This window comes from Osmerus mordax, chromosome 6 (assembly GCF_038355195.1).
Source record: "Osmerus mordax isolate fOsmMor3 chromosome 6, fOsmMor3.pri, whole genome shotgun sequence".
Taxonomy (NCBI): domain Eukaryota; kingdom Metazoa; phylum Chordata; class Actinopteri; order Osmeriformes; family Osmeridae; genus Osmerus; species Osmerus mordax.
Genome location: NC_090055.1, coordinates 8,190,280 through 8,213,968, shown reverse-complemented (window position 1 = coordinate 8,213,968; position 23,689 = coordinate 8,190,280). Strand labels below are relative to the sequence as shown.

Here is a 23,689-nt window from a genome sequence, read left to right as displayed (position 1 = left end):
GTGCCGTGTCCTGTGCTGTGTCGTGTTTGTTGACTTGTCTCGTGGGGTCAATTCTACCATGGTTGTAAATAAAAACAGTGTGAATTATTGTTCCTCCAGTGACAAAAGCAAGAGGAGAACAAAAACGGTAAAGAAATCCTTAGAGCCCAAATGGAACCAGACGTTTATGTACTCCCCGGTCCACCGGAGGGAGTTCAGGGAGCGCATGCTGGAGATCACGCTCTGGGACCAGGCCAGGGTCCGCGAAGAGGAGAGCGAGTTCCTTGGGGAGGTGAGACGCACACACACGTGCTCTGTCCCCCCACCCCCACCCCCCACCCCCGACACACACAGAAGTGCCCTCCCAACACATGCACACAGATAAGACACGCGTCCGTGGAACCAAATCCTGGGATGGCTGCTCTACTCCTTTTCCCCGAGTCAATTTCAAGTCCGGCAGTGCGTGAATGAGTTCGTGAATAAGAGAGTGCATATGGTGCATCTCGGCTTGCTTGATTTTCTGTGAGTGTTTGTGTGTGTGTGTGCATCCAGTATTATTGTGCGTGTGTCTATGGTATGCATGTGTGTGTGTGTGGACATGTGTGTGTGTGTGGACATGTGTGCGTGTGTGGATGTGTGCGTACGTGTGCGCGCTAACACGCGTGTCTCCCGCCGTAGATCCTGATCGAGCTGGAGACGGCCCTTCTGGATGACGAGCCCCACTGGTACAAGCTGCAGACCCACGACGTGTCCTCCGTCCCTCTGCCCCGCGCCTCCCCCAACACGCACCGCAGGCAGCTGCACGGGGAGAGCCCCACGCGCAGGCTACAGAGTACGTACCTCACACACACACGCACCCGCGCGCACGCACGCTGAATACTCGGTACACTGTTTGCTTCTTTGGAGATGAGTTGTTGACTTTTCTCTGTCAGACTTCAGAAAAAAGTCTTGTGAGGTAGGACTGCAGCTTTGGAACACTGTGTGCCACGCCTAGCTGCCAAAACCCTGCCCAAGGCTGAAACAATAACCCATACAAACTATTAGTAACGATATAGTGTTGACACATGTTTTCTTATCCCCCCCCGACAACAACACTGCCTTTGCAGACACAGGCTCGTATGCGTACAACTCAGGTAACGCCCCCAAGCCCCCAATAACCCCCCTCCCCCCCCGCATGGCAATCCTCCCCTCCTCTAGCTCTCCCAGCTTCTGCCCTAACATCTAAAGTATATTTGAGGTGTGTTTGATTTACTCACGGGAGTTTTCATTGAGAGAGTCAATGATGTGCTGGGTAAACTCAAACCGAGCGCACCCAAGTATTTGCCAACATTTGCTGCCTCTGTCCCTGCAGCGAACAGGTCAGTCGTGCTGACCTCCCTTCAGCTGTCCCATAATCCCCTCTGATCCCTCTCCTCCAAACTACCTGCTACACGCTACATGCTACATGCCACCCCTGCCCCTACTTCAGGTCCTCTCTGTCCCCTCAGTATCTCCGTCTCCCTCCACGATGTCGACTCAGCTGGATGTCTGGACCTACTGCTTCTCTTGTCTCTCCCCTCGTCTGTTTTACATGTCAAACTTTACCCCCGCTTTGAGGAAAACAGACAAAGACACTCCTGTGCTTATTTCTTGACTTCCATCTTCCTGGCTTACCTGTTTCTGTGTGTTTGTGTGGTGGTGTGTATGTATGTGTGTGTGTGTGTGTGTGTGTGGATGTTCCTCACATATTTGACCGTGTTTCCTGTGTGTGTGTGCTTCAGTGACACGTAGTTCCCCAGTTAAACTGGGGTCTACACTTGAATATGCATAGATATCTGGTCTTCTTCTTCCCTGCCATGTCGTGTTTGAGGCCATGTCGAAGTTATGACATTGTCTACAGTCTACATTCGATCCCCCTCGCTGAAGCTAAGACAAAACTCAATTTAGAATGGTATAAGCAAGGCGTACCAAACTGAAGTTCTTGAGGTATTTTCCTAGTGTGTGGGTGTGTGTGTGTGTGTGTATGTGTGCGCGGGTGTGCGTGCTTGTGTGTGTGTTTGTGTGTGAAAGAGCTGACAGCTCTAAAAAAGAGCACTAAAACAGTTTCTTAGGCGAGGGAGTGAGTGAGTCTCTGCCAGAGTGCAGCACTTGTCATTTCTGAAAAAGCCCAAGTGCCCAGTTGATTTAAGTTGACTGGGCAGCACAGAGGGGCGGGGCAAGGAACCCAAGCTACAGTAGAGCAGGGAGGAGTCAGAGGGATGGGACTGGAGCATACTGCTTAAAATGTAGGCGCTGCACCTCTCTCTCCTATCTCCATGTGTAAATTGACAAATGGATGTGTCACTCTCAAGTGACACCAATTTACAGTCTTGACTGTGAACTGGGATTTGTCCTCCAGAAAGTGATTCTGGGTCTGAAAACTTGTGTTCACATTCAAGTGACATGTCTCAGTCATCAGGGCAGCTCCTGGGTGAGTAGTTGAAGCTAGGAGAGAGAGGACTGAGGTGACCGAGAAGAGAGAGAGGGAGGGAGGGAGGGAGGGAGGGAGGGAGGGAGGGAGGGAGAGATCCACCAGGAGACGAGGGCAGTGGGGAAGGGAAGGGGGGGGTGTCCTTTCTCTCACCCCCTTCTCTCTCGCTCTCTCTGTCCAGGACAGGATAGTCTAGGACAGGACAAAAAAAAGGGGCAAGATTTTTTTGGAAAACATCGACAGATTAGGATGTTCAGATTAAAGCGAGGGAGCGAAACACAGCAGGGGAATCATTTTGATTGGGATTACATGTTCTGAAAACTGTTCAAACCAACGTCACGTGACCACATCACCAGGCGTGGTGTGGTCACTAAGACGAGGACAAATGCATCGCGTTAATCTTCTCTCTCCACATCCCTCCCTCTCTGTGTCCATCCCGCCCCCCCCCCCCCCCCCCCCCATCCTCTCGGCCTGCATCCCCCCCCCCCCCCCCCCCCTCAGGATCCCAGAGGATCAGCGACAGTGAGATCTCAGACTACGACTGTGAGGATGGTGTCGGGGTCGTGTCAGGTAACACACTGACATCAGTATGCATATAGAAGTGTGTGAGACAGAGTATAGAAGGACAATATGAAGTTCTTACTCAACAAGTCTGAACTACCAGGTATGAGTAAACTCTCCTCCACCTGGGCTGTGTTGAACTCATTTTATTGACACTGCACACTCTGCCTCAATATTAATGAGGCTAGGCACTGACCTTAAACACGGCTGCTCTTTGGATAATGAACTCTTTCAAGTGCGATGGACTAACCATTGTTGCAGAGCAAATGCATTTTTTCCCACGCGTTAATCTCTCTCCTTCCTCTTTCTCTCCCTTTCCCCCCTTTTTCCACATGTTCTCTCCTTTTCTGACTCTCTCTCTCTTCCCCCCCCCATCTTCTCCCCCTCCACTCCTCCTCCTTCTGCTCCTTTCTTTCAGACTTCCGTCAGAACGGCAGGGACCTCCAGAGCTCCACATTGTCCGTGCCAGAGCAGGTGATGTCATCCAACCACTGCTCGCGCTCATCGGATATCAACCGTGCACGGTCGCGGTCACCCAGCGTCCCCCCACCTCAGAGGTGACTATGAGCCCCCCCCCCCCCCCTCCCCCCCCCCACACCCAGCCCCTGTACCACCCCCCTCCCTCAAGGTCCAACTCTAACGGGTCTCTGGTCTGACCAACCCTGGGTCCATCCCGACCCCCTCGTCTCCAATCTCTCGTCTCTCCTCCTCCCCTGCTCGCCTCCTCCGCTCGTCTCTCTCCTTTTCTCCTCCCGAGTCCGACAGGCCCGTGGTCGTTACTCCGCTCCGAGGCTGGTTATGGTTTCTCCATATAAGCAGAGCACATTACACTTACACTTAATTAGGGCCATCGAGTTTAAATATCACCACATTATGTGTCTGTTAGAGGGGACCTAAAATGATAATTGGATCCTCCCTTCCTCGCTGTCTAAGGAAGGAAGGCAGGTTGGAAGGAAAGGATGGATTGAATGATGGAAGGGGAAATGAAGGAAGGAAGAAACAAAGGAAGCAAGGTTGCATTTTGAGAGAATCTGAATGTGGCCTCAGAGTAGTCAAACTGGAGCTGGCAGCCATACAGGCAGCTACATCACATCCTTCCAGGCCAATTAACTTTATTTGATCTTTGTGCGGCGCAGCCTAAATCAGCGCTGGACACAGGAAGTGCACTTAACTAGATTGTGCGTGACAGTACTCACCAGACTGTCTCTCAGAGCGCTGTAATTAACGACTTTGTGTTATTTATTGAAAACAGTGGAAAATTACACCGGAAATTGGTAATGGAGGATTTGGAAAACGTCCCAGCTGATTCCGAAACGGATGAATTCTTACATTGCTTACGTTGGAGAGTGTGGGTTTTAAAAGCTTCCCTTTATCAGCTATATATGTTCTTGTATTTGAAATGTGTCAAGGTATACATGTTCATTCTTAATGGTCTGATTTGATCCCAAGGTACTGTATGAGATATATCAACAGCAACAGTCTCTCAGAAATCAGTTTTAATGAGAGGAGTTGATATTAGTCTGAATCCCGGGTTCTGACCTGGTTGTGAAGGATGTTGCTTCAGAGCATGTCTACGGCACCAGAGTGTAGACATGTGAGGGGGTTAGAAGTCCGTCGTCATCCTCCCAGCCTTCTCCTGTCTCTCTGTCACCCAGCCACCCCTCCTGTGTTCCGGTGCTCTGCCTCTCTTTCTTTACCGCGCCAACTTTCACTCCGTCTCTCATCGCTCTCAGTCTCTCTTTTTCGCTCACTGCATCTTTCTTTCTTTCTCTGTTCTCCCTTCTCCGTCCTACTCCATTGAACCATGTGTGTATTCTCTCCCTCCATGTGGTTGCAGCCATTTGCTCACCCTACCTCGCCTCAGACATCCTCCTCAGCCTAGCGATGACCATCTGAAAGAATCCAGGTAGCCCCTCCCCCCTCGGCCTGAGCCCCCGCCCTACCCCCCACCCCCCCCACCCCGCATGTGTGTCCATTGACCCCCTCCACAGCCAAACCCACATCACCCCCCCCCCACCACACTCAAACCCCTCACACACACACACACACACCACAACCTCAGCATCCTCCCACACAACAGGAAGCTGATCTTTCCAGCTTCTCCCGTGTTTGTTTGGTGGCACTGGCACTGTGTGGCATGCAGTGTCACCTTCTTCAAACACACACCGACGCCTGGCCTGTCCCACTGTCATGGCTGACACAACTACTAAAACTGATGTCAAATGGCTAGGGGCACACTGGGTCCATCACCATGACTACAGAGAGGGAAGGATCCAGTCACCTCACCACACCATACCACCTGACCACACCACCTGACCACACCACCTGACCACAACCACCTGACCACACCACCTGACCACACCACCTGACCACACCACCTGACGACACCACCTGACCACACCACCTGACGACACTCACGGCACCATGCCCCAGGGCCAATGCCATCAGCAACACAGTGTGCTGTGTTGTGTTTACATATATATGTTTCTCCCTGGTGGGACGGAAAATATACATGTATATACATTTACATATATGAAGTATAAATGGCCAAGTTATGAACAGGAGCAAGTGAGTTACTGTATTACCTGATGGCCATACCTTTCATCCCTTCACTGTCAGTTCAAACTCTCTGCTCATTCATCATAATGAAACGCTCGCTCTTCTAACAGAACTTCCTAACCCGGTCCACCTCGTTGTAGACCAATAAGGATCAGCTAGTTGTTCTTACAGGTCCCTCCACTGGTATTGGCCGGGTTTCCCAGATTCGTTCTTAGAACGCTCCTAAGAAGCTCTTAGCGTTAAGAGCTTCTTAACGAATCTGGGAAACCCGGCCATTGTCATTAGATGTGCGCATTTGAACGACAGGGTTTATCGGTAGTGTGAGGAACTGTCCAGCAGGGGTGCTGTAGAGTTGTCTTGGCATTCACAGAACAGTGTAAGGTGCCATTTACGTAAGGATCTGATAAACACTCTTGTTAGTCGTTGTGGCGAGGGAAAGTGGATGGGCATGTATTTTGTTGACCCAAAACGAAGGAGATCGACAGAATTTGTTGCTGACCCACCCATCCCAGATGAGACTCCCTCTATCCCAGTTCCCAAGTCACCCTCTACCCAACCCCCCCCCCTCCACCCTGGCAACCCTCTACCCCGCAGCCCCTAAATTATCCTCCACCCCTCCCAGCTCAGCATCCCCCCCCCCCAAAGCTTCCCATTCCGTCTCCTCCCGCTTGTTCTCGTTGACCTGCTGACAACACTGACCAGCTGCGGTGTGTTTACCTTTCGCCAGCCGACGCCACGGCAACCGTGGCGGCGTGTACCCGCTGTGTCGGGAAGAGGCGGTCAGGTTACTGCGCTCCGCCAGGATGAACAGGGCCTACTCGGAGGGGGCATACTCCTCCGACCACGACCACGAGAGGTACTCGCTTCACTTTACGGCGTCTCTCTCTCTCTGATGTTTGTCCGCCATCTTGTGGGGAACGTCTCTCCCGTCGTCCGGCTGTCGTCCGTCCGTTATCTACGTGACGGAAAAAAACGCTGTTTCTAAAACACGATGACCGAACAAAACGGTATATCCTGACGGGAGATATCCGTTTTAATGAACGCGTCATCACACGTGTGGGTGGAGTTGTTTTAGCCGGGGGAGGGGAAACGACAACACACACACACACACACAGGAGTCTTGGAGATCCTGCGTGGACGTCCGTGAGTCACGGACGATGTGTGTGTCCTGTCGATGTGTCGTACCCGTGTCCTTTGTGGGAGGGGAGTGGGTCAGTGGTGTTTGTGGTCATCAGTGTTGTTGTGTTTGTACTGGAGGGGGAGGGGGGGCGGGAGCGTGGCGGTTAAACCGTCCCCGGCAGAGCCAGGATGACCAGGGTTAGATGCTCACTCAGTCCAATACCAACCTGCTCTGCTGTTACCTGCAACCGGAATGAAAACAGAACCCCCCCCCCCCCCCTCCCCCAATTGATGCCAGTAAAATAGGCACTCAGCATGCACCCCCCGCCCCCAGAGAAGCATTGCAAATGGTTGAGTGTACACACACACACGCGCACACGCGCACACACCCTGCCATCTGGCTGTCAGTCAGAAACAACATGGCGTTGTAGCGTTTCCTCTCCGGCGGTGGAAAGTGATGAGTCGTCACAAGTACTCCGTGACTGACTGTATTAAACTGTCATAAAGTTTCCCTGAGGCTCGTCTCTCTTTTTCTTTCTTTCTTTCATTCTCTTTCTCTCTCTCTCTCTCTCTCTCTCTCTCTTTCTCTCTCTATCTTTGTAATTCTCCCTCTGTCTTACTGCCGATTTCTCTCCGTTTTTTACTCTCTTTTTCTCTCTCACTTTGTCTCCTTCCATTCCCCCCCCCCTCTCTCTCTCTCTCTCTCTCTCTCTCTCTCTCTCTCTCTTTCCTCTGGCCGGCAGGGAAATTAAATGAGAAAGGCTGGCTTCCCCTTGGCAGTCACTGAGGAGAGGAGTAGATTTCCCTCTCTCCTTCAAACGGTGACTGAGTGTCTCCTGCCATTCCCCAGACGATTGTGGAAAAAGAGAGAAAGAGGGAAAGAGAGACACGACGGAGGAGTGGGGGGTGCGGGTGTCGGTAGAGAACGAGTGAAGGGCGGCGACGGAAGAACTACAGTTTCGAGAGAGAGAGAGAGAGAGAGAGAGAGAGAGAGAGAGAGAGAGAGAGAGAGAGAGAGAGAGAGAGCAAGAGAAGGAAAGAGAAACGTCCAAAGCCTCGGGTTCTTCCCCAGTGACCCCGGTCTACAATGACCTTGTGAGGCATGCGTTAGCCACACTGTGCTCTCAGGTGTGAACAAGGCCAGTCCTTCCGGCTGCTTCTACGGATGCACGGCACGTTGCCGCTGTCCTAGTTGTTTGGTCTCGGGGGAAATCCCATGGGAATAGCCCGAACAAACCCTGCTTCTAGATCTGTAGCGTTGGAACTACCAGCATCCCTGGGACCTTCGCTGTAATACACAGCCAAGGCGGGCCGCCCCCTCTCTCTAATGAGCGGGGTGACTAATGACAGACGCCTACTTTACCGTTCACACCTATAAAACCCGGGCTAATGATTACGACCTTCATCATCACCGTTGTCATCACCCCCATAACCATCCTGAACAGCTGCGAACTGCCGAGGCTAGTTAAGGTCATGCTGGTACGATGCTGCTGTCCCCTGCTGGACAGTTTGTTTGCGCTCGCTAGCAGACAGGCCTCGTCACTGTTTGTTCACCTTGTACGTTAGCCACTATGTGTGTTTGGTGTTTGGCTGTCCTGCAAATGCTGTTCTTGATCTTCTTCTGGGTGACGAAAGGCTGTTTGTTTTTAGCCTCCCTAAAAGAAACAAAATGGCCGCCCCCTGAGAACGATGACGAAGCATTTGCATAGTCTATGAATATGTATGATGTGATTAATGGGAACTGATTGTCAAGACTATCGTTGTGCATGTTTTAACCTGATGTCACCCTGTGCACGGATGATGGGAATGTACTAATAATGACTTGGAACGATGCAATTAGCAATGCAGTGGATTATCTTCACAAGGTCATGTTGTGGTTGAGCTGTTCCTGGTCTCCAGTGTTGATGTGATGTTGATGTGATGCCACTAAGATACCACGCTCACCTTGTTCCTCCCACTCTCCAGAAGCTTGTGGACGACCACGACAGAAAACACTCTCAAAAGATCACAGTGCCAAATACTCCCTCTTCTTTTTTTTTTTTCTTCTTCTTTTTTTTCACCATGGAACATTACCTTAACAGGGTTGAGCAAGTTTCACCTGGCTTGTATAAAAACACACAAACGTCATTTGACTAATCAGAATGATCACACACTTTTGCCAAATCACCTATGGTAGATTCTAAGCTCCTCCTACTCAGCCTTACACTTCCTGGTTTTCCAGACAGTTCTAGAACATACCCAGGATTCTACTGCACAGTATTCTGTTGCCATAGCAGCAGAAACAGCTAGGCTCCAGCTGTGTTCTTGCCCCCTGGCTCTGCCCCTCCACAAACCCTCTACAGATGTCCAGGTCCCACTGAGCACGTGCAATGCCCTTCTCTCCGTGACATTTGCAGGAACCATGGATCCATGGACAGACATGAGTACCACGCCAGATCCAGATCAGCTGACCAGCGGCCCGCTCTAGAACGGCCCGCCTCCCGTTCCCGCTCCACAGAACGCCCCGACTCCACCCACATGAGGTCCATGCCGTCCCTCCCATCAGGAAGATCTGCCCCCCCCTCACCTGCCTTAACGAGGTGACCCAGGCCACACCCCCATCCTCGACTCATCCCGAGAATGAAGCTCGCCCCTCCTCCCACCCTCACCCCTCAACAAACACCGCCCTCTCACGCCACCCACCCACCCGCCAACCGCACGCTCCACCTCACTGCAACCCGCCCTCCTACCTCCACCCTCTCAACCCAGCCAACTCATCCCTCCGTTTTTTTATTTACATCCTGGACGTGCCGTTCCCGGTACCTGCCTGTTCTCTCATCCCCGAGTTCTGTCACTAGATAGTCGCCGTGGTGACATTTTAGATTTGGGTACAGACTACTCATGCTGAACCCTGGGTTGGCATAGTAGCTCTGTAGCTTCCATCTTCGTCCGAGCATCCTGGGAAAACCCTCGACGTTAACACCACATGCACCCTGCTACGACATTGTATTTGGTTATGATTTCTTTGATCATTTTCCAAGGGCGTCAGAATGCATGGTCTGAATGGGCCCGCTGGGGGCTCCGCCCTCTCCACAGCCTGCCTGGGTGGACAGGAGGACTCTGGAGAGGCTTCCATCCTGCATCTCCTCTCTTCCAGAGCAATGTCCTACCTCAACCGCAGCCTCCTCACCTGTCATGTGCCAAATACCATTTCCTGCCGTTCTCCGCTTGATTCACCCACCTGGAGATGCTGACTTAGAAGGATTTTTCAGTTTGTGATGCCTGGTTTGTGTTGATCTGAGGATTTTGCAAATGAAGTCTTCTAAATCAGCCATCTCCACTTTATTTCGACGTATCAAGACAATTTGTAATCCCTTGTTTGTACAATTGACTGGAATGCTTCTTACTGTAGATCCTATTCTTGTTTTGCAGTGAATATAGTTTTTCTACCCTTTGATACGATTGTTATGACAGCACTCCTCAACTCACAAAGCGATGTCGCTAACACGGACGAGTCCCTTGCTTTCTGGGAGTTGTAGGCTGCATGGCCTTGATGATACCCTGCACTCAGTGGCGGCTCTGCTCCTCCCTTCTGGGCCTCACCCCCCTGTCAACCCCTCTGTGTCGCACTCAGGGCACACCCCCAGAGCGGATCAGCCCAAACCAGCCCCAACAGCACCCCCATGTCCAACAGGAAAGGACGGCAACTACCCCAACTGCCCCCCCAGGGGAAACTGGACAGAAGTAAGTTCTCTGTTTAATTTGAAACTTTCGATTGAGGTCCTGGGCTGTGTGTTTGGGAGTGTGTGTGTGTGGGGGTTCTTCTGTGTGAGTGACATGTAGTGAGAGGATAGTTGTTTGGTGTGGTTTTGTGCTGGATTGCGTTTGGTTGCTTTGGAGTGAGATTGATTCGTTTGAATGAGGACATCTTTTGGTTGGCTCACAGCGAATGTATTTGTTACTCTTGTGACATTGATGCAGTATATTATGGGCTATGGCAGAAGCTGTTGTCATAGGCTATCAGTGTTCAGGTGCTCAGAAATGAAAGCAATTAGTTTAAAACAAATCGCCTGTCCCAGAAAGCTGCCTTTTCTATCCCTCCTTGTGTGCGTTTGTTTTGAATGTCCTGCCCGCCCCCTGTGTGACCAGGGCCCTAGAAAAGGCTTACATACGTACATGCACAGTATTGTAACCTTGGCTGGTGAAACGGGTTATGCGGTCTCACGTTGTAACGTAACCCCCTCTCCTCGGTTCCTTTCTTCTACTTCCTGCTCAGAAGATGGATCAGAAGGAACGGAGGCTTGTGAAGGTCTGTAGATCCATGTGAAGGCTTGGTCTCTCAGATGGGTGGGGCTAGTGGAGCTTGTAACCCCCCCCCCCCCCCCCAACTTGAAAGACCAAACCTGTCTGCAAGGCAGGTGGCTGGGAGAGCAGGGGTCAGGCCATATCTGCCTCCCCCTCCTCCCCTGGCCTCCTCCTCCCCTAGTTGCAGACTGTCCGTGTGTGTGAGGTTCTGTACTGTTCTGTAGACCGCAGGGGTTCATGTGTCACATGTTCTGTCTAAAAGCTAGTCCTGTTTTGTCGAGGTCCTTGGCTGTTTCTTTGTTGTGGTTCTCCTATTCATGGTTCTGTCCAGCTTTGGGTTCTGGAGTTCTCAGTGGTCTTGTTCTGTTATTTATTTGTAGTGGTACTGTAGTATTTTGTAATTCTGTGATATTGATACAATTGAACATTTTTTAAGTATTTTTATACGAATTGAGATGTCTTTGCTTTTGGCTGCTGTTGGTTCTGTGGTTCTTTGGATGGTGTTGGAGAGAGAAAGAGAGATGAGTTGAAGGTTAAAGGATGTGTGTGGATTATGATTATTAGCTTTCATTTAAGATCTGTCTTTATGGGCTTTGCATTTCTGTCACTTTAGGTGTAACATTGTGGTTTTGAAGTTTTCACCCATTTTTACTATGATGGGTTCTATGTGTGGGGTTCTTAGGGTTCCATGTGTGGGGTCCTAAGGATGCCATGTTGGGGGTCTTTAGGGCCCCCTGGAAGCTTCTGATCCACTCCCCTACGTCCTGCCTCTGGATCAACGCCTGCTTCAGCGGTGTGACTCGTCCTAACAAGGCTTGTCACAAACTGTAAACCTCATGATGCTGAAAGTGACGAGCTTGCGTTTATGTGGAGCCGATGCTATGAATGGAAGAGAGGAAGAAAGGATTAGCTTTGAAATAGAGAGAGAGAGAGAGAGAGAGACTGTGGGAGAGAGAGGGAGAGAAAGAGAGAGAGAGAGTACAGTGCCGGGGAACTTGTCAAAGCCGTCCCAGAACTCTTTCATCATTGTCAGGACCCATGAACACTCCGCAGTCTAGCAGGCAGCGAGCCCAGACTCCCCTTCCTTCCTGTCTCACTCTATCCTTCTCCCGTCTGTCTCTCTTTCTTTCTCCCTCGGTCTCTCTGTCTTTCTTCCTTTCTCTCTTTTTTTTCTCTTTCTCTTTCTCTCCTTCCTTCCTTCCTTCCTGCCTTCCTTCCTTCCTCGATCCCTCCCATTGTCTCCTCCCCGTTCTCCCCCCCGACATTGCAGAGTGTGTGAGAGGGGGAGGCTGATCCGACCCTTTATTAGGCATCCCACTGAGGCTCCCGCCACAACTGTCACGTAACGCAAAGAGAGAGGGGTGTCGGGGGGTCTGGAAGGGTTCTGGAGGACCCCCACTCCTTTATACAGAGGCATGCAGTGGAGGTGGGGAGGGGGATGTAGGGTTAGCTCAGCGGTTCGAGCATTCGGTTCAGATCAAGTGGTCACAGGTTCAAATCTCCCTTGTAAGTCTCTTTTATATAAGAGTTTCTGCTAAATGGATACATTATTATTGCTATTATTATTATTATTATTACAGTACAATATCCAGCATGTTGGCTGACCTGTGACAAGACTCTCTGAGATGTTTATTGAACATTTGGTTTTCACACAGTAGGAGTGGTAGCAGGTGTACATGCAGTAGTGGAAGCCGTATCCCAGGTGGCCCTTGCATAAAATAGACTGATTAGAATGTTGTCTCAAAGTAAAGACTGTCCCAGTGATTTATCTTCATTCCTGTGCTCTGAACAGAAGACATAAAGGTGTCCACAAAATCACCATGGTTGTTTTTATCTCACTCTCCTGTCAGAGGGAGCAGGGCAGGTGCTATGCCCAAATGACCTTTCACCCCTCGAAGCGTATGAGGGTCAACAAGGTGGGTTCTCTCTTCTTCTCTTCCGTCCTCTCATCCGTGTTATTCACCTCAGGTTATCACAGCAGATAAAGGTCCTCTGTAAGGAGTGTTGTGAAGGTGGTTTTCAGCAGCCAGGCTGCATTGGCAGACACTGGAGTCTCCCACAGCTCTCACTTCCTCCTCTTCCATCTGTGTGTGTGTGTGTGTGTGTAGTGTCTGTCACGTTTGCTGTGCTCTGCATGGTCCTTTTGGATCCTGTCCATTCGGCCAGGATGAGTGTGTCAGTCTGTTATCCAGTTTTCAGTATTGTACCCATGTGTGTGTGTGTGTGTGTGTCCATCCTCTCATCCTACCCCCCTCTCCTCCAGACTGTGCGGAGAGCCCCCCTGCCCCACCTGGGAATGGGAGAAAAGGCAAGTTCTCCCGCTAAAAATACCAACCTGGGTTTGCTGCTGCCGATTCCAAAAAAGATATATCTTAGAATATATCTTGTAAAGATATATTTTTGCGTGTGGTCCCTCCAATTTCTCCAAGTTTGATCGTTTTCTGAGTAGAACAAACCTGACCGAGCCTCTGTCGGCTCAGTTGACGTGCGGGATGTAATCGTCGAGTGTGACGTGGTGCTAGCTGACGAGTATGTGAGTGGAGGGCTGTCTGGGTGAGCTAGGCTTATCCTGCAACCCCCCCCCCCCCCCTATTCTCCCCTCCAAGACCTCATCTCCTAACTCTCTATTAGAACCATTTGAGAGCCTGTTCCTAGTCCTCTGTGTCCAAGTGTCGGAACGCTGTATTCTCGCTCGAAAATTAACAACTAGTTCAATTAGAGGCTCCAGACTATCCAACTAGTCCATGCGGTCTCCACGACAATGAAACGCAAGGACGTTTCCAGAGGAACGCAGGGTACTATATCAGACGTGTCAGTAGGACACTCGGTCTGACATTGTTTTAGCGTCTTCAAATTGGATTGATCTGACGTTTCTTCAGCTGACAGTTTAGTTTGGGTGCTTAGCTAGTGATAGACTTCCTCTCAGAGGGTTGGGTCTCTTGATATAAACAGGCATAGACTAGTTCTAGGTCAATGGAGATTTTTCACCGAGATGGCATCTTGCCCCGTGCTAGAAGTAACCGAGCCGATAGACCTGGAGAGGCTGTTGTTACAGCATGTGGCCAGCAGATGGAGCAAAGTTCATTGTTTTTAGGAGGGAGCTGTCCGTGGCTTTGGTGCTGAACTTGTCTTCCAACGCACTACAGAGCCTAGTTACAACAGAAAATATACCAGTAAATATACCAGTAGATATACCATTAGTTGACTGAAATTCATTGGTTTTATGACACATTTTCCTTGTATTTATTGTTACTATCAAATCGATTGTATTATTTTTTGTATTTTATTTGTTTGTACTAATGACAACATTATTACACATAATACAGCTACAATAAGAACATTTCTAAAATAGGAATCATGATAATATATATAAGATATTTGCTTAGTTACTGTCATGTCATACCGTGAGCACAGCTGCTCTAGCTAGCGTGTGCCATGCTGAGCTCTGGTGTGTATGTGCAGCTTGCACACAACTAAGCTCCTGCTATCTCTAGCAAACGTCCCTGTGGTGAGTTAACTTTGTCTCTCTGGGCTGCCCCGCTGTAGAGGTGACCTGGGAGGACCAACAGAAAGGCCTGAACGGCTCAGGGTGTGAGGGAGAGACCCCGCCACACCCGCCCCCCTCCCCCGCCCAGCCAGGTTGGTCTCAGTCGCACCTGGGCCAAATACCCACACCGCTACACTAAGTGTGTGTTTGATTTACGAGATGGCTACAGTCGCGCAGACTGTAGCATAAATCAAACGCACGTCAAAGTATTGGATCGGTGTATTTGACGCAGGATGGTCTTGTTGTGGACATCTGCTGTTTGGTGCTGCTGCACAGATACCTATAAATACAGCCTATAGAACAGACACCCCTGGTCAAAGCAATGGAGGATAACATGGACCTTATTGGAGTTCTGCAGCACTTAGTTGCATGAACTAAGGGTCTGTATTTGTTTGGTGGGCTATATTTCTATGTGTCCATTCTATTGCTTTTACTTCTATACTCAGGCTAATCTTTGCATGACCACTGGCCTTCTTAGGTCATCGAGGGAACCCTACAATTAACTTTAACCTTTAACTGTCACCAAGAGCCCCCCCCCCCCCCCTCTCTCTCGCTCTTGCTCTTTTTGGATTGCTGGTAGGTTGTGCTGAGGTTGTTGCTTGGTTACTTGCAGGTCTAGGCTCCATGGAGGGGAGCGTGAGGGTGGTCGGGGTTGTCGGCCATATTGGAACCACTCCCTCTACCGACCGTAACTGAGACAGTGTTCTCTGAGGGGGGCTGTATCTTCTCTGCCATCCTGGTGGGCTGCTAAAGGGAAGCTCGTCTTCTACTGACCACGGCAATGTGTCCAGCTTTGACATTTTCAAAAGAAGTTGCCATTACAGTCGTTATAGTCAATTATCCTCTTTGATCTATTTAGTTTTGAAGGAACCAGCTAGTGAAACTGACAGGTAGGCGGATGGTGTTCGTCATGGATAAATATACATAGTGAGAGGTGGTAAACCTGTACATAAGGCCTCATTATGACAGAGAGTGACAGATGTGAGGGAGATGAGGTCAGTCACCTAGGTGCCCATTAACGCCCCAGTCGCCAGTTGACAGAGATATAATTAAAATGATCATCAGGCAGCAATTAGAACGTCTTCAACTGAGCCATCGTTGACTGTGTCTCCAGCCCGACTCAGAATGGTGCTGTTGCCTAGCATCTAGTGTTTTATGTCAGCAACACTAGCTTAAAACTGGGTCAAAGTTCCCGTCAGATGCTGTACAATACTCCCGTGTGCGTATGCAAGCTTGTCTGGCTCTCTTCCTCACTCTCTCAGTCACACTCTGTCTTTTGCGCATTCTTGTTCTTTCTCTCTCTCTCACTCTCTCTGTCACAGATTGTTTTGTTTGGAGAAAACTGGCGTGGGTGGCGGGTGGGGGTGGAGGGGGGGGGGGGGGGGGAATATGGATCCCAGGTCGAACTGTGACAGGGTTGACTGATCGAGGGTCAGCTGATCCTTCCAGCTAACCGGTGAGGTGACGTTGAGACCGTGTTGTCCCAGGGGGAACAATCAATGTTTTTGCGCCGCGTTCATCTTGATTGCTCTACCCAATTAAGACGACACTTACTGATGAAGTGGAGCTATACGCAGCAAAGTGCTTTTTGTTATTGTGGAGGGGTGCGCCGGGGGGCGGGGGGGGGCGGGTAGGTGGGGGGAGGTGCTTTGATTTTGATGAGCTACCGTTGCTCCCTTGGCTGGCACAATGGGATCAAAGCCGGACCAGACAGATGCTGCCCGCTGTTCCATATTCGCCTGATTCTTAATTATTCAAGGTAATGGGGCCATAATGGAGCTAAATGCAAATGTTATCTAATCGCTTCTGAAGCGTAGGTCCCAGGGCAGTTCAGCCCCGGCCTCGCCACAGCTCCTCTCAGTGTGTCTGAGGCAGGAGGAAGGCTGAGGCAGGAGGGAGGCTGAGGCGGTGGGGGGGAGGGGAGGGGGGGGGGGGGTGAAGGGGTCAGTAACTGGGAGGGTGGGGGGGGGGAGACGTCAACTACAGGTCAACAACAACAACGAAAAGATAATGAATGTGGTTTACCCCGTAGGGTTTCTGTGAGGGTCTCAACTCCCTGTCGCCATAGCTACTGCTCCTCGAGACTCAGAGTCAGCAGCGAGGCTGTGTTACGCAAGAAGAGCGGCGCGTGGCGAGCTCTGATTAATGATGCAGAGATGAAAGCACAGCTCATCATCTTCGGAGACTGGGAGAAATATGATCGTAATAACAGAAGGACAAGAAGAGAACTCAGCATATTCCAACCCTCTAAAGACCCGAGGAGGAAGTATATGAATATGTATTGGCAGTTAGAGGAGAGGAGGGAAAAACTGTTTCATTAGAGGTGCACAGTGTCTCACAATGGGCCCTCCCTGTGTTGTTGTCTAAGTGGCCTTTCAGGGGCTCTTGGCATGTGGAGCCTCACAGCACTGAGGTGGCTGTAGTACTTGTATTGTTGGCATGGTCTTGGAGCGCAAAATACCTTTTCGTTCGGCGATTCTTTCTCTCTTCTTTTGCTGCTATATGTATGCTTTCAGCTCTTGGTTATTGTTGCCGTTATTTGATTTCCCAGACTGCCTCTCTTTCCACAGTCGTCCCCGACTCGAGTGGATCCTCTCCTCCTCTCCTCCTCCGCCCGCCTCCCCCTTTTCCTCAACTCCTTTCTTCCCCTCCAAGGTCTCAAGCTCTTGTGTCTGTGGTTTCGTCATCTCTCCTCGCTCCTTCTTCGCGGATGTTAACTTCTCTTTGCTGTTCCAGCTCTCCTCCCTCAGAGCAAAGACATCCACCTCCACCTCCTCCTCCTCTCTCTGTCCCTCTCTTCCTTTTCTGGTAACAATGCCCCCTCTCCTCCTCAGACTCCTTCTTTCCCCGGCTTCCACAGGCCTCTGCTCACACACTTTGTTTCTTTCCGTCATGTGCTTTTGTGGTTTTTGTTCCTTGTTTGTTGTTGCTGCTGTTGTTGTTGTTGTTGCTGTGTTTTGTGGTGTTGTGTTGTCGTGTGCCTCCCCCTCCGCCCTCCCCTCCCCATCCCGCCCCCCATCCTGTCCTCCTCCCTCACGCTGACCCCCACCCTTACCTGTGCGGTGGCCGGGATGAACGATGCCCCCCCCCCCCCCCCCCACACGTGTCACCCCCCCGCTCACCCCACCCATCCCCTCCCTCCGAGCACCCTCTCACAGTCATCTCCTCTCCTCTGTCTGTCTGTCCGTTGTGTGATGTGATCCCAGAAGACACGGACTCACCCAGTCGGACGAACTCAGGTCTGTCCCTACTTCTTCTACTGTTGTGCGTTCACCGACCCACTTCAATTCCTCCTTCCCGCCCCCCCTGCTCTCCCCCCCCTCCCCCACTTCCTCCTCCTCTCCTCCTGATCCCCCCCCCTCCTCCCCATGCCCATCCCCCCTCCCTTCTCCTGCTCTTCCCCCTCCTCTCCCTCGACTCCTCCACCTGTCCCCCCCCTCCCTCCCCCCACTCAGCCCTTCCATACTTCAGAAAAGCTACTTCTTTGCCGTGGTTATTTACACACTTTGTCTTCCTGGTTTGCGTGTGTGTGCTTTCCTGCCAGCATGTTCATACTGAACAGTCATACACGCTGGCTTTGCTACAATTTCTCCAACCGTCATGCTGTCTGTCTATCACCATAGAGTCTTTAAATCCGTCAGATGCGATTCCTTTCAAGATTAAATATCACAATTAATGATTGAATATTCTTGTGAATTAACCTTATTTCGATAAAAGGGAAAATATTGAGCATTTCCCGATCTTCTTGGGTTATTAATAAAGCTGTAGCCGTGTCTAGGCTTTTTGTTCAATTCATTCATTCATTGATTCGCTCTCTGCTGTTGGTTTTCTTTTTCTTGCGTGCATTTGTGTGTGTGTGTGTGCGCGCGTGTGTGTGTGTACTGTATGTGCTCTCCCTCACCTCTTTATAACTGAGAAGTAGAGAGATGGACAGAAAACGGTCCACAGAATGGAGACTCAGGTAGGAACACAAACCAGGGTTCGATCCCCGTCCACTGACAGATATGTGAGTGCCTGAAATCACCCCACAAATGTAGTAGAGATGGTTGGGAGACCACATGCGCCGGCTCCCAGAGCTAACCTAGACTTTAGCTCGGCGAGTTTTTCACACCACCAGTCGCACTTGTCCTCACTCTGGAATGGGAATGCCCACTGTCATGTTGTCCTCCTGCTGTGCTGGTTTGGCAGGACAGCAGGTGGCCTGCAAGAAGAACCAGGAACACCCATCTACTGTGAAGATGATTCTGTCTGTTTGTAGGATTGCAGCAATATAAATTCAGAGTCAGGTGGCTGAGCGGTGAGGGAGTCAGACTAGTAATCCGAAGGTTGCCAGTTCGATTCCCGGTCAAGCCAACTGACGTTGTGTCCTTGGGCAAGGCACTTCACCCTACTTGCCTCGGGGGAATGTCCCTGTACTTACTGTAAGTCGCTCTGGATAAGAGCGTCTGCTAAATGACTAAATGTAAATGTAAATTGAAGTGAATTGGAAAGTTCTGCTGGTGATGTAGCATAGCATTGTTTTCCTTTTGAAGAAATGTGATTTCTTCATCCTTGCCATTCCCACCAATTCGGTTTGCCCTTTTCAGAACCATATGGAACTTTCTGGAGCTTTGTCTAGTCATGTTGGCTGTTTGAGCAGCTCCGTGTAGAGTAGCTGGTGTTGAACGAAGCAGTACAACCCCTGATGCTGTCACGGGGGTGTGTGAGTGTGTGAAGATGCAGAGCGGTTCTTGTTGATGCGAGGAACTGGACATGTTTAGTCTCGAAGGAACCCTTTTAATATGTGGAATGAAGCATGGACATAGCTCTTCCTGTCTGTCTGTCTGCCTGTCTGTCTGCCGGTCTCCATCAGCCTATGTGTGGGGGCAACCCGCCCTATGTCCTTGTCAGACCACTACTCCCTACACCCCCCTACCCCCCTATGCACCTGCGGAGACATACAGCAACTTGACAGGAGCAGGCAATATGGCAGTCTTCCAAACCAACCAATTAGAGGTCAAGTTGAAGCTATTACCACATTGCTGACTCCTGTCAAATCCCCCAAAACAAACCCATCTGTGCACATCACTCAAAAGACAAAATGAGCAATGAACGTCACCTCATGCACGCGGCATTTTTACTCCGCCAAGCCTCCGTCAAAGCATCAAGGCCCCCCTGACGCCCCAGCACAGGTGCTTAGGAGCCGGAGGGGGTTGGGGTTAGGGACGGGAGGTCTGTGTGCCCCCCTTCCTCCCGCTCCCTCGTCTGAGCGGCCGTGCCTCTGCTCCTGTCCGCAGGTGCGATGGAGGTGGAGGAGAGGACCAGGCTGATGAAGCTGAAGATGAACCAGTACAAGCAGGGAGGAGGCTCCGACTCACGGCTGGAGCAGGACTACCACGGCAAGGTACGGACTGAGCGGGTCCTCACACACACACACACACACACACACACACAGGTTTTGGCTGCGGCTGCAGAGGGTGAAAGCCAGAGCAGGGGGGCCGAGCCTCATAAGACAAGCCAGGCTGTCTTGTCTTTCTTTCTAAGACTGTGGTATGACAGCTGTGGGGTAGAAGGAACTGGTTAGGTCTCTTCCTAAAGTAGCTCTATTAAAAGGTTCGATATGGAAAGACATTAGTCAACTTCCTGTTTATGTGGAGTTAATCCACTTCAAAGGGTCGTGGACGAAAGTGTGTTTACATGTTAGACTGTCTCATCTCAAAGAGACATGCCACGCAGCAATTTGTTCATTTAATTCATCTTTCTATTTTATTCTCTTTCTTTCTTCCTTCGTCTTTCGGCATAACATAAACAGTGTGTCCAGGGTACATTATAGTGACATATCCCACAATTAATGTATTGTTCTCTTCTTTAGCGCTAAAGAAGGAATAAGAGGAGAGTGATATGGACACTATAAACCAGCACTAATACTGTAAATGGATGATCCAGACTAGCTTGGCTTCAAAGTCTAATCTCCTTATGTCACTCTCTCTTTACTTTTCCTCACTGTTCTACTCTCCGAACAAAATAAACCTGCGCTAATCAGAGCCTCTCAATCTGGATCACAGTTGATTTAGAAAGAGATGAGAAGAGTTAGACGTCCATTCAAATAAACACAATGGCAGACAGTTGGAAGCTTCTGGTCGAAGACAAGTTAATGTTCTTCTATATTTACAGTAGACTGAATTAGGCTCTGATTGGTGCTTTACCATCCAAATATTATACAAGCACACCTGCGTTCTGTCATTTTAGTCAGAAGTGTTTAAAGAACTTAATCATAGACTTAGATGGACGTGAACCCAACTAAACATAATCGTGTCCTTCTTATATTCTGTGTTAGCTCACTTTTACCTCTGTGACAGTATGATTGTGAGAGTTTTATGATCATAAATAATGTATGTGGTCCATTTTGGATGACTATTTACAATAATAAAATGTTTCCCTGCCAATTGTTCCCAGCGTTCTGGGAGAGATGGTCACCGGGGTTCCGACAACCTGTCGGCTAAGTCATCAGACAGTGATGTAAGCGACGTGTCCGCTGTGTCGAGAACCAGTAGCGCCTCTCGCTTCAGCAGCACGAGCTACATGTCTGTCCAATCAGAGCGTCCACAAGGAAACCGCAATATCAGGTAAGTTGCCGCTCTACGGATGGAGGGCACGGAGGGCCAAAACCCCTCAAACTAAAGATCAGAGGTTGCCAGGTTTGGATGGATCTCCACCCCAGAAGTATATTTCTGAACTGCCATTACCATGTCCAAACCTTTTCAGTTTTGACAACGTTTGTACTTGGTTGGTTTGACACATAAGGGGAATGCACTGCTAGCATTGTTTCCCATTTCCTGGAGAGTTCAGGTTTGGCTCTGCCTAGCTAAAACAACTGAAGCCAAATGTTTGAACTCTCCATCTCCAAGAGGGGATTTTACCATACCTGGCAATGTACTGATGCAGAAATAATGTTTTCATGTAAAAATGTGAAAACACATACATGATACTTTACTGTATGCATTCTTACATTTTATAGTCTGTCAACTGTCAGTTAGTCTTTGCTTTTTTCCATCACTTTTGCTCTGTCATTCTTGACTTTGTTTGAGCTCTGCTTCACTTGTTTATTTGGTTTCCTTTCTGCTTTGCATGCGCTCCGCTTGTTGCTTCTGTCACATCGTCAGCCAATCAAAGTCGAGAAGCAAGTCCGTGGAGGGGGATGAGCATGTGGGCGAGGTGGAGGAGGAGGTGGGAGGGGAGAAAGGGGGGAGAAGGAAGGGGGTAGTAAAGGGAGGACAGAAAGGGTCAGAAGTTAACATAGCCAGTCAGAAGGAGCAGGAGGAGGGGAATGAAGAGGACCTTCTGCCCAGGAGTATCTCAGAAGCTGACCTCAGGTAACATCTACCTGCCTTTGTGCACCTTGATGTACCCCCCTTACTGCAGACTAATACCTACAGCTTCCCTACCACCCTCTAATACCTGTGGAGAGACCTACAGCTTCCCTACCACCCACTAATACCTGTGGAGAGACCTACAGCTTCCCTACCACCCTCTAATACCTGTGGAGATACCTAAGTTTTCCTACGACCCACTAATACCAGTGGAGAGACCTACAGCTTCCCTACCACCCACTAATACCAGTGGAGATACCTACAGCTTCCCTACCACCCACTAATACGAGTGGAGAGACCTACAGCTTCCCTACCACCCTCTAATACCTGTGGAGATACCTAAGTTTTCCTACCACCCACTAATACCAGTGGAGATACCTACAGTTTTCCTACCACCAAACTAATATGTAATAATGTGAGTCAATACAATACACATACTGTACTTTATGTTACTGTGGAGACGGAATAACAACACTGCACAGACAGGCTGTCCACTAACAGCTTGATATAAGTTTAATTGAGTATAGTTGAGACAATATTGTAGTATTTTTATTAATATGCATCATTAGTGGTGAATAACAGGAATGTCATACACATTAGCAGGGACTTGAGACCTTCATTTGTCTCTGGAATCTCGTGCTCTGCCTTTTTTATTTGTCAGTTATTTGTAAATAATGTGAGATGAAGGGCCTCATGTCTCACTTAATTCAGCAGACATGAGAGGGCTAGCATTACTTCTACTGAGAGGACTTGATAACGAAGATCAGAACCCTCTTTGAAATCATTTGAAATACTAATCTATCAATCCTTCATTAATCCTGCTAACATAAATAAATAACCAACCGAGCTAGCCCCATCTCCCCTCACTTCACAAAAAAGACCCAACCCGGCTCAAGCCCAACCCTCAAACTTGAACCATGTCTGAAGATAAGATAGCAGCCCAGTTTAATAGCAGCCCAGTTTCTGTCAAAGCCAAGAACAAGCACACAGACAAAGCACGTTTTGGAGGACCTTTACGTTTCCCCTGAGCGTGCTAGCAGATTAGCTTAGCTCTGTCATAAGATTCCCTCAGCCTCACAGTGCATTCACAGCAGGTCACACATGCTTATCACCTACCCCGATGATAGCACCAGGCTGTTTCAAAATTGGCCTCAGAGGAAAAACACCACAAGCTTTGGAGCTTACGTAACTCCCTACGAGTTACTCTCTTAAGTCTTATCAGACTTCAGTGTTTTAGATTCATTAGAGTTTACACTTGGGCCTCAGTTACTCTGATACACATATGCTGTCCAACGTTCAATGACTTAATAAGAGACTTGTAACAGGTTTTCAAGAGGTTTAATAAAGTATGCTGGTTAGAGAGATATTATTGAATGGCAGCTGCTGTGTGATGTTGTTCTTTCATTAACTGTCACTTACTGCATCGTGTGGTTGTGTACCCGTGCCTGCGCTGCTCTGTGCTGTGTTGTGATGTGATTCCCGTACGTGTTGTGTGTCCTGTTGTTGTGGGATGAGACATGTCTGTCCCTCCTATCTTTGATCAAAGCTGTTTTCTGGCGCCAGGTCCGAGCACCTGAAACCCTACCCCACAACCCCTGCCCCCCCCCTGCCCCCCGCCCCGTCCCGTCCCGCCGATATTAAGTTGCTTTCAGCTCCTCTCTGTGATCCATGCGCTGTGCCCCCACAATCAGACCTCTGCTTCATAACAGCCCGCCATGACATGTTCTCGAGACCCAGATTCAGCTGTGCTAAGAGCATTCTTTTAGCGCGGGCCGAGAGCCTGTTCCAGTGAGACGTGTAAACCACTCAGAGGGAGCGATGTTCCCCAGAACCTGGCAGGAA

At 49.7% G+C, this 23,689-nt stretch overlaps 1 protein-coding gene across 1 annotated transcript in view; it reads left to right on the top strand.

Annotated features, from left to right (window-relative positions):
• The window catches only part of rims2a (regulating synaptic membrane exocytosis 2a), a 92,278-nt gene that overhangs the window by 47,123 nt on the left and 21,466 nt on the right, over positions 1-23,689 (top strand). The window contains exons 16-27 of the mRNA XM_067237414.1: positions 100-271; positions 658-811; positions 1,086-1,112; positions 2,930-2,998; positions 3,408-3,546; positions 6,276-6,404; positions 9,064-9,246; positions 10,281-10,390; positions 10,923-10,955; positions 19,775-19,881; positions 20,934-21,103; positions 21,641-21,850. Of these exons, the coding sequence (XP_067093515.1) occupies positions 100-271; positions 658-811; positions 1,086-1,112; positions 2,930-2,998; positions 3,408-3,546; positions 6,276-6,404; positions 9,064-9,246; positions 10,281-10,390; positions 10,923-10,955; positions 19,775-19,881; positions 20,934-21,103; positions 21,641-21,850 (1,503 nt within the window). The remainder of the gene's footprint in view (positions 1-99; positions 272-657; positions 812-1,085; positions 1,113-2,929; positions 2,999-3,407; positions 3,547-6,275; positions 6,405-9,063; positions 9,247-10,280; positions 10,391-10,922; positions 10,956-19,774; positions 19,882-20,933; positions 21,104-21,640; positions 21,851-23,689) is intronic.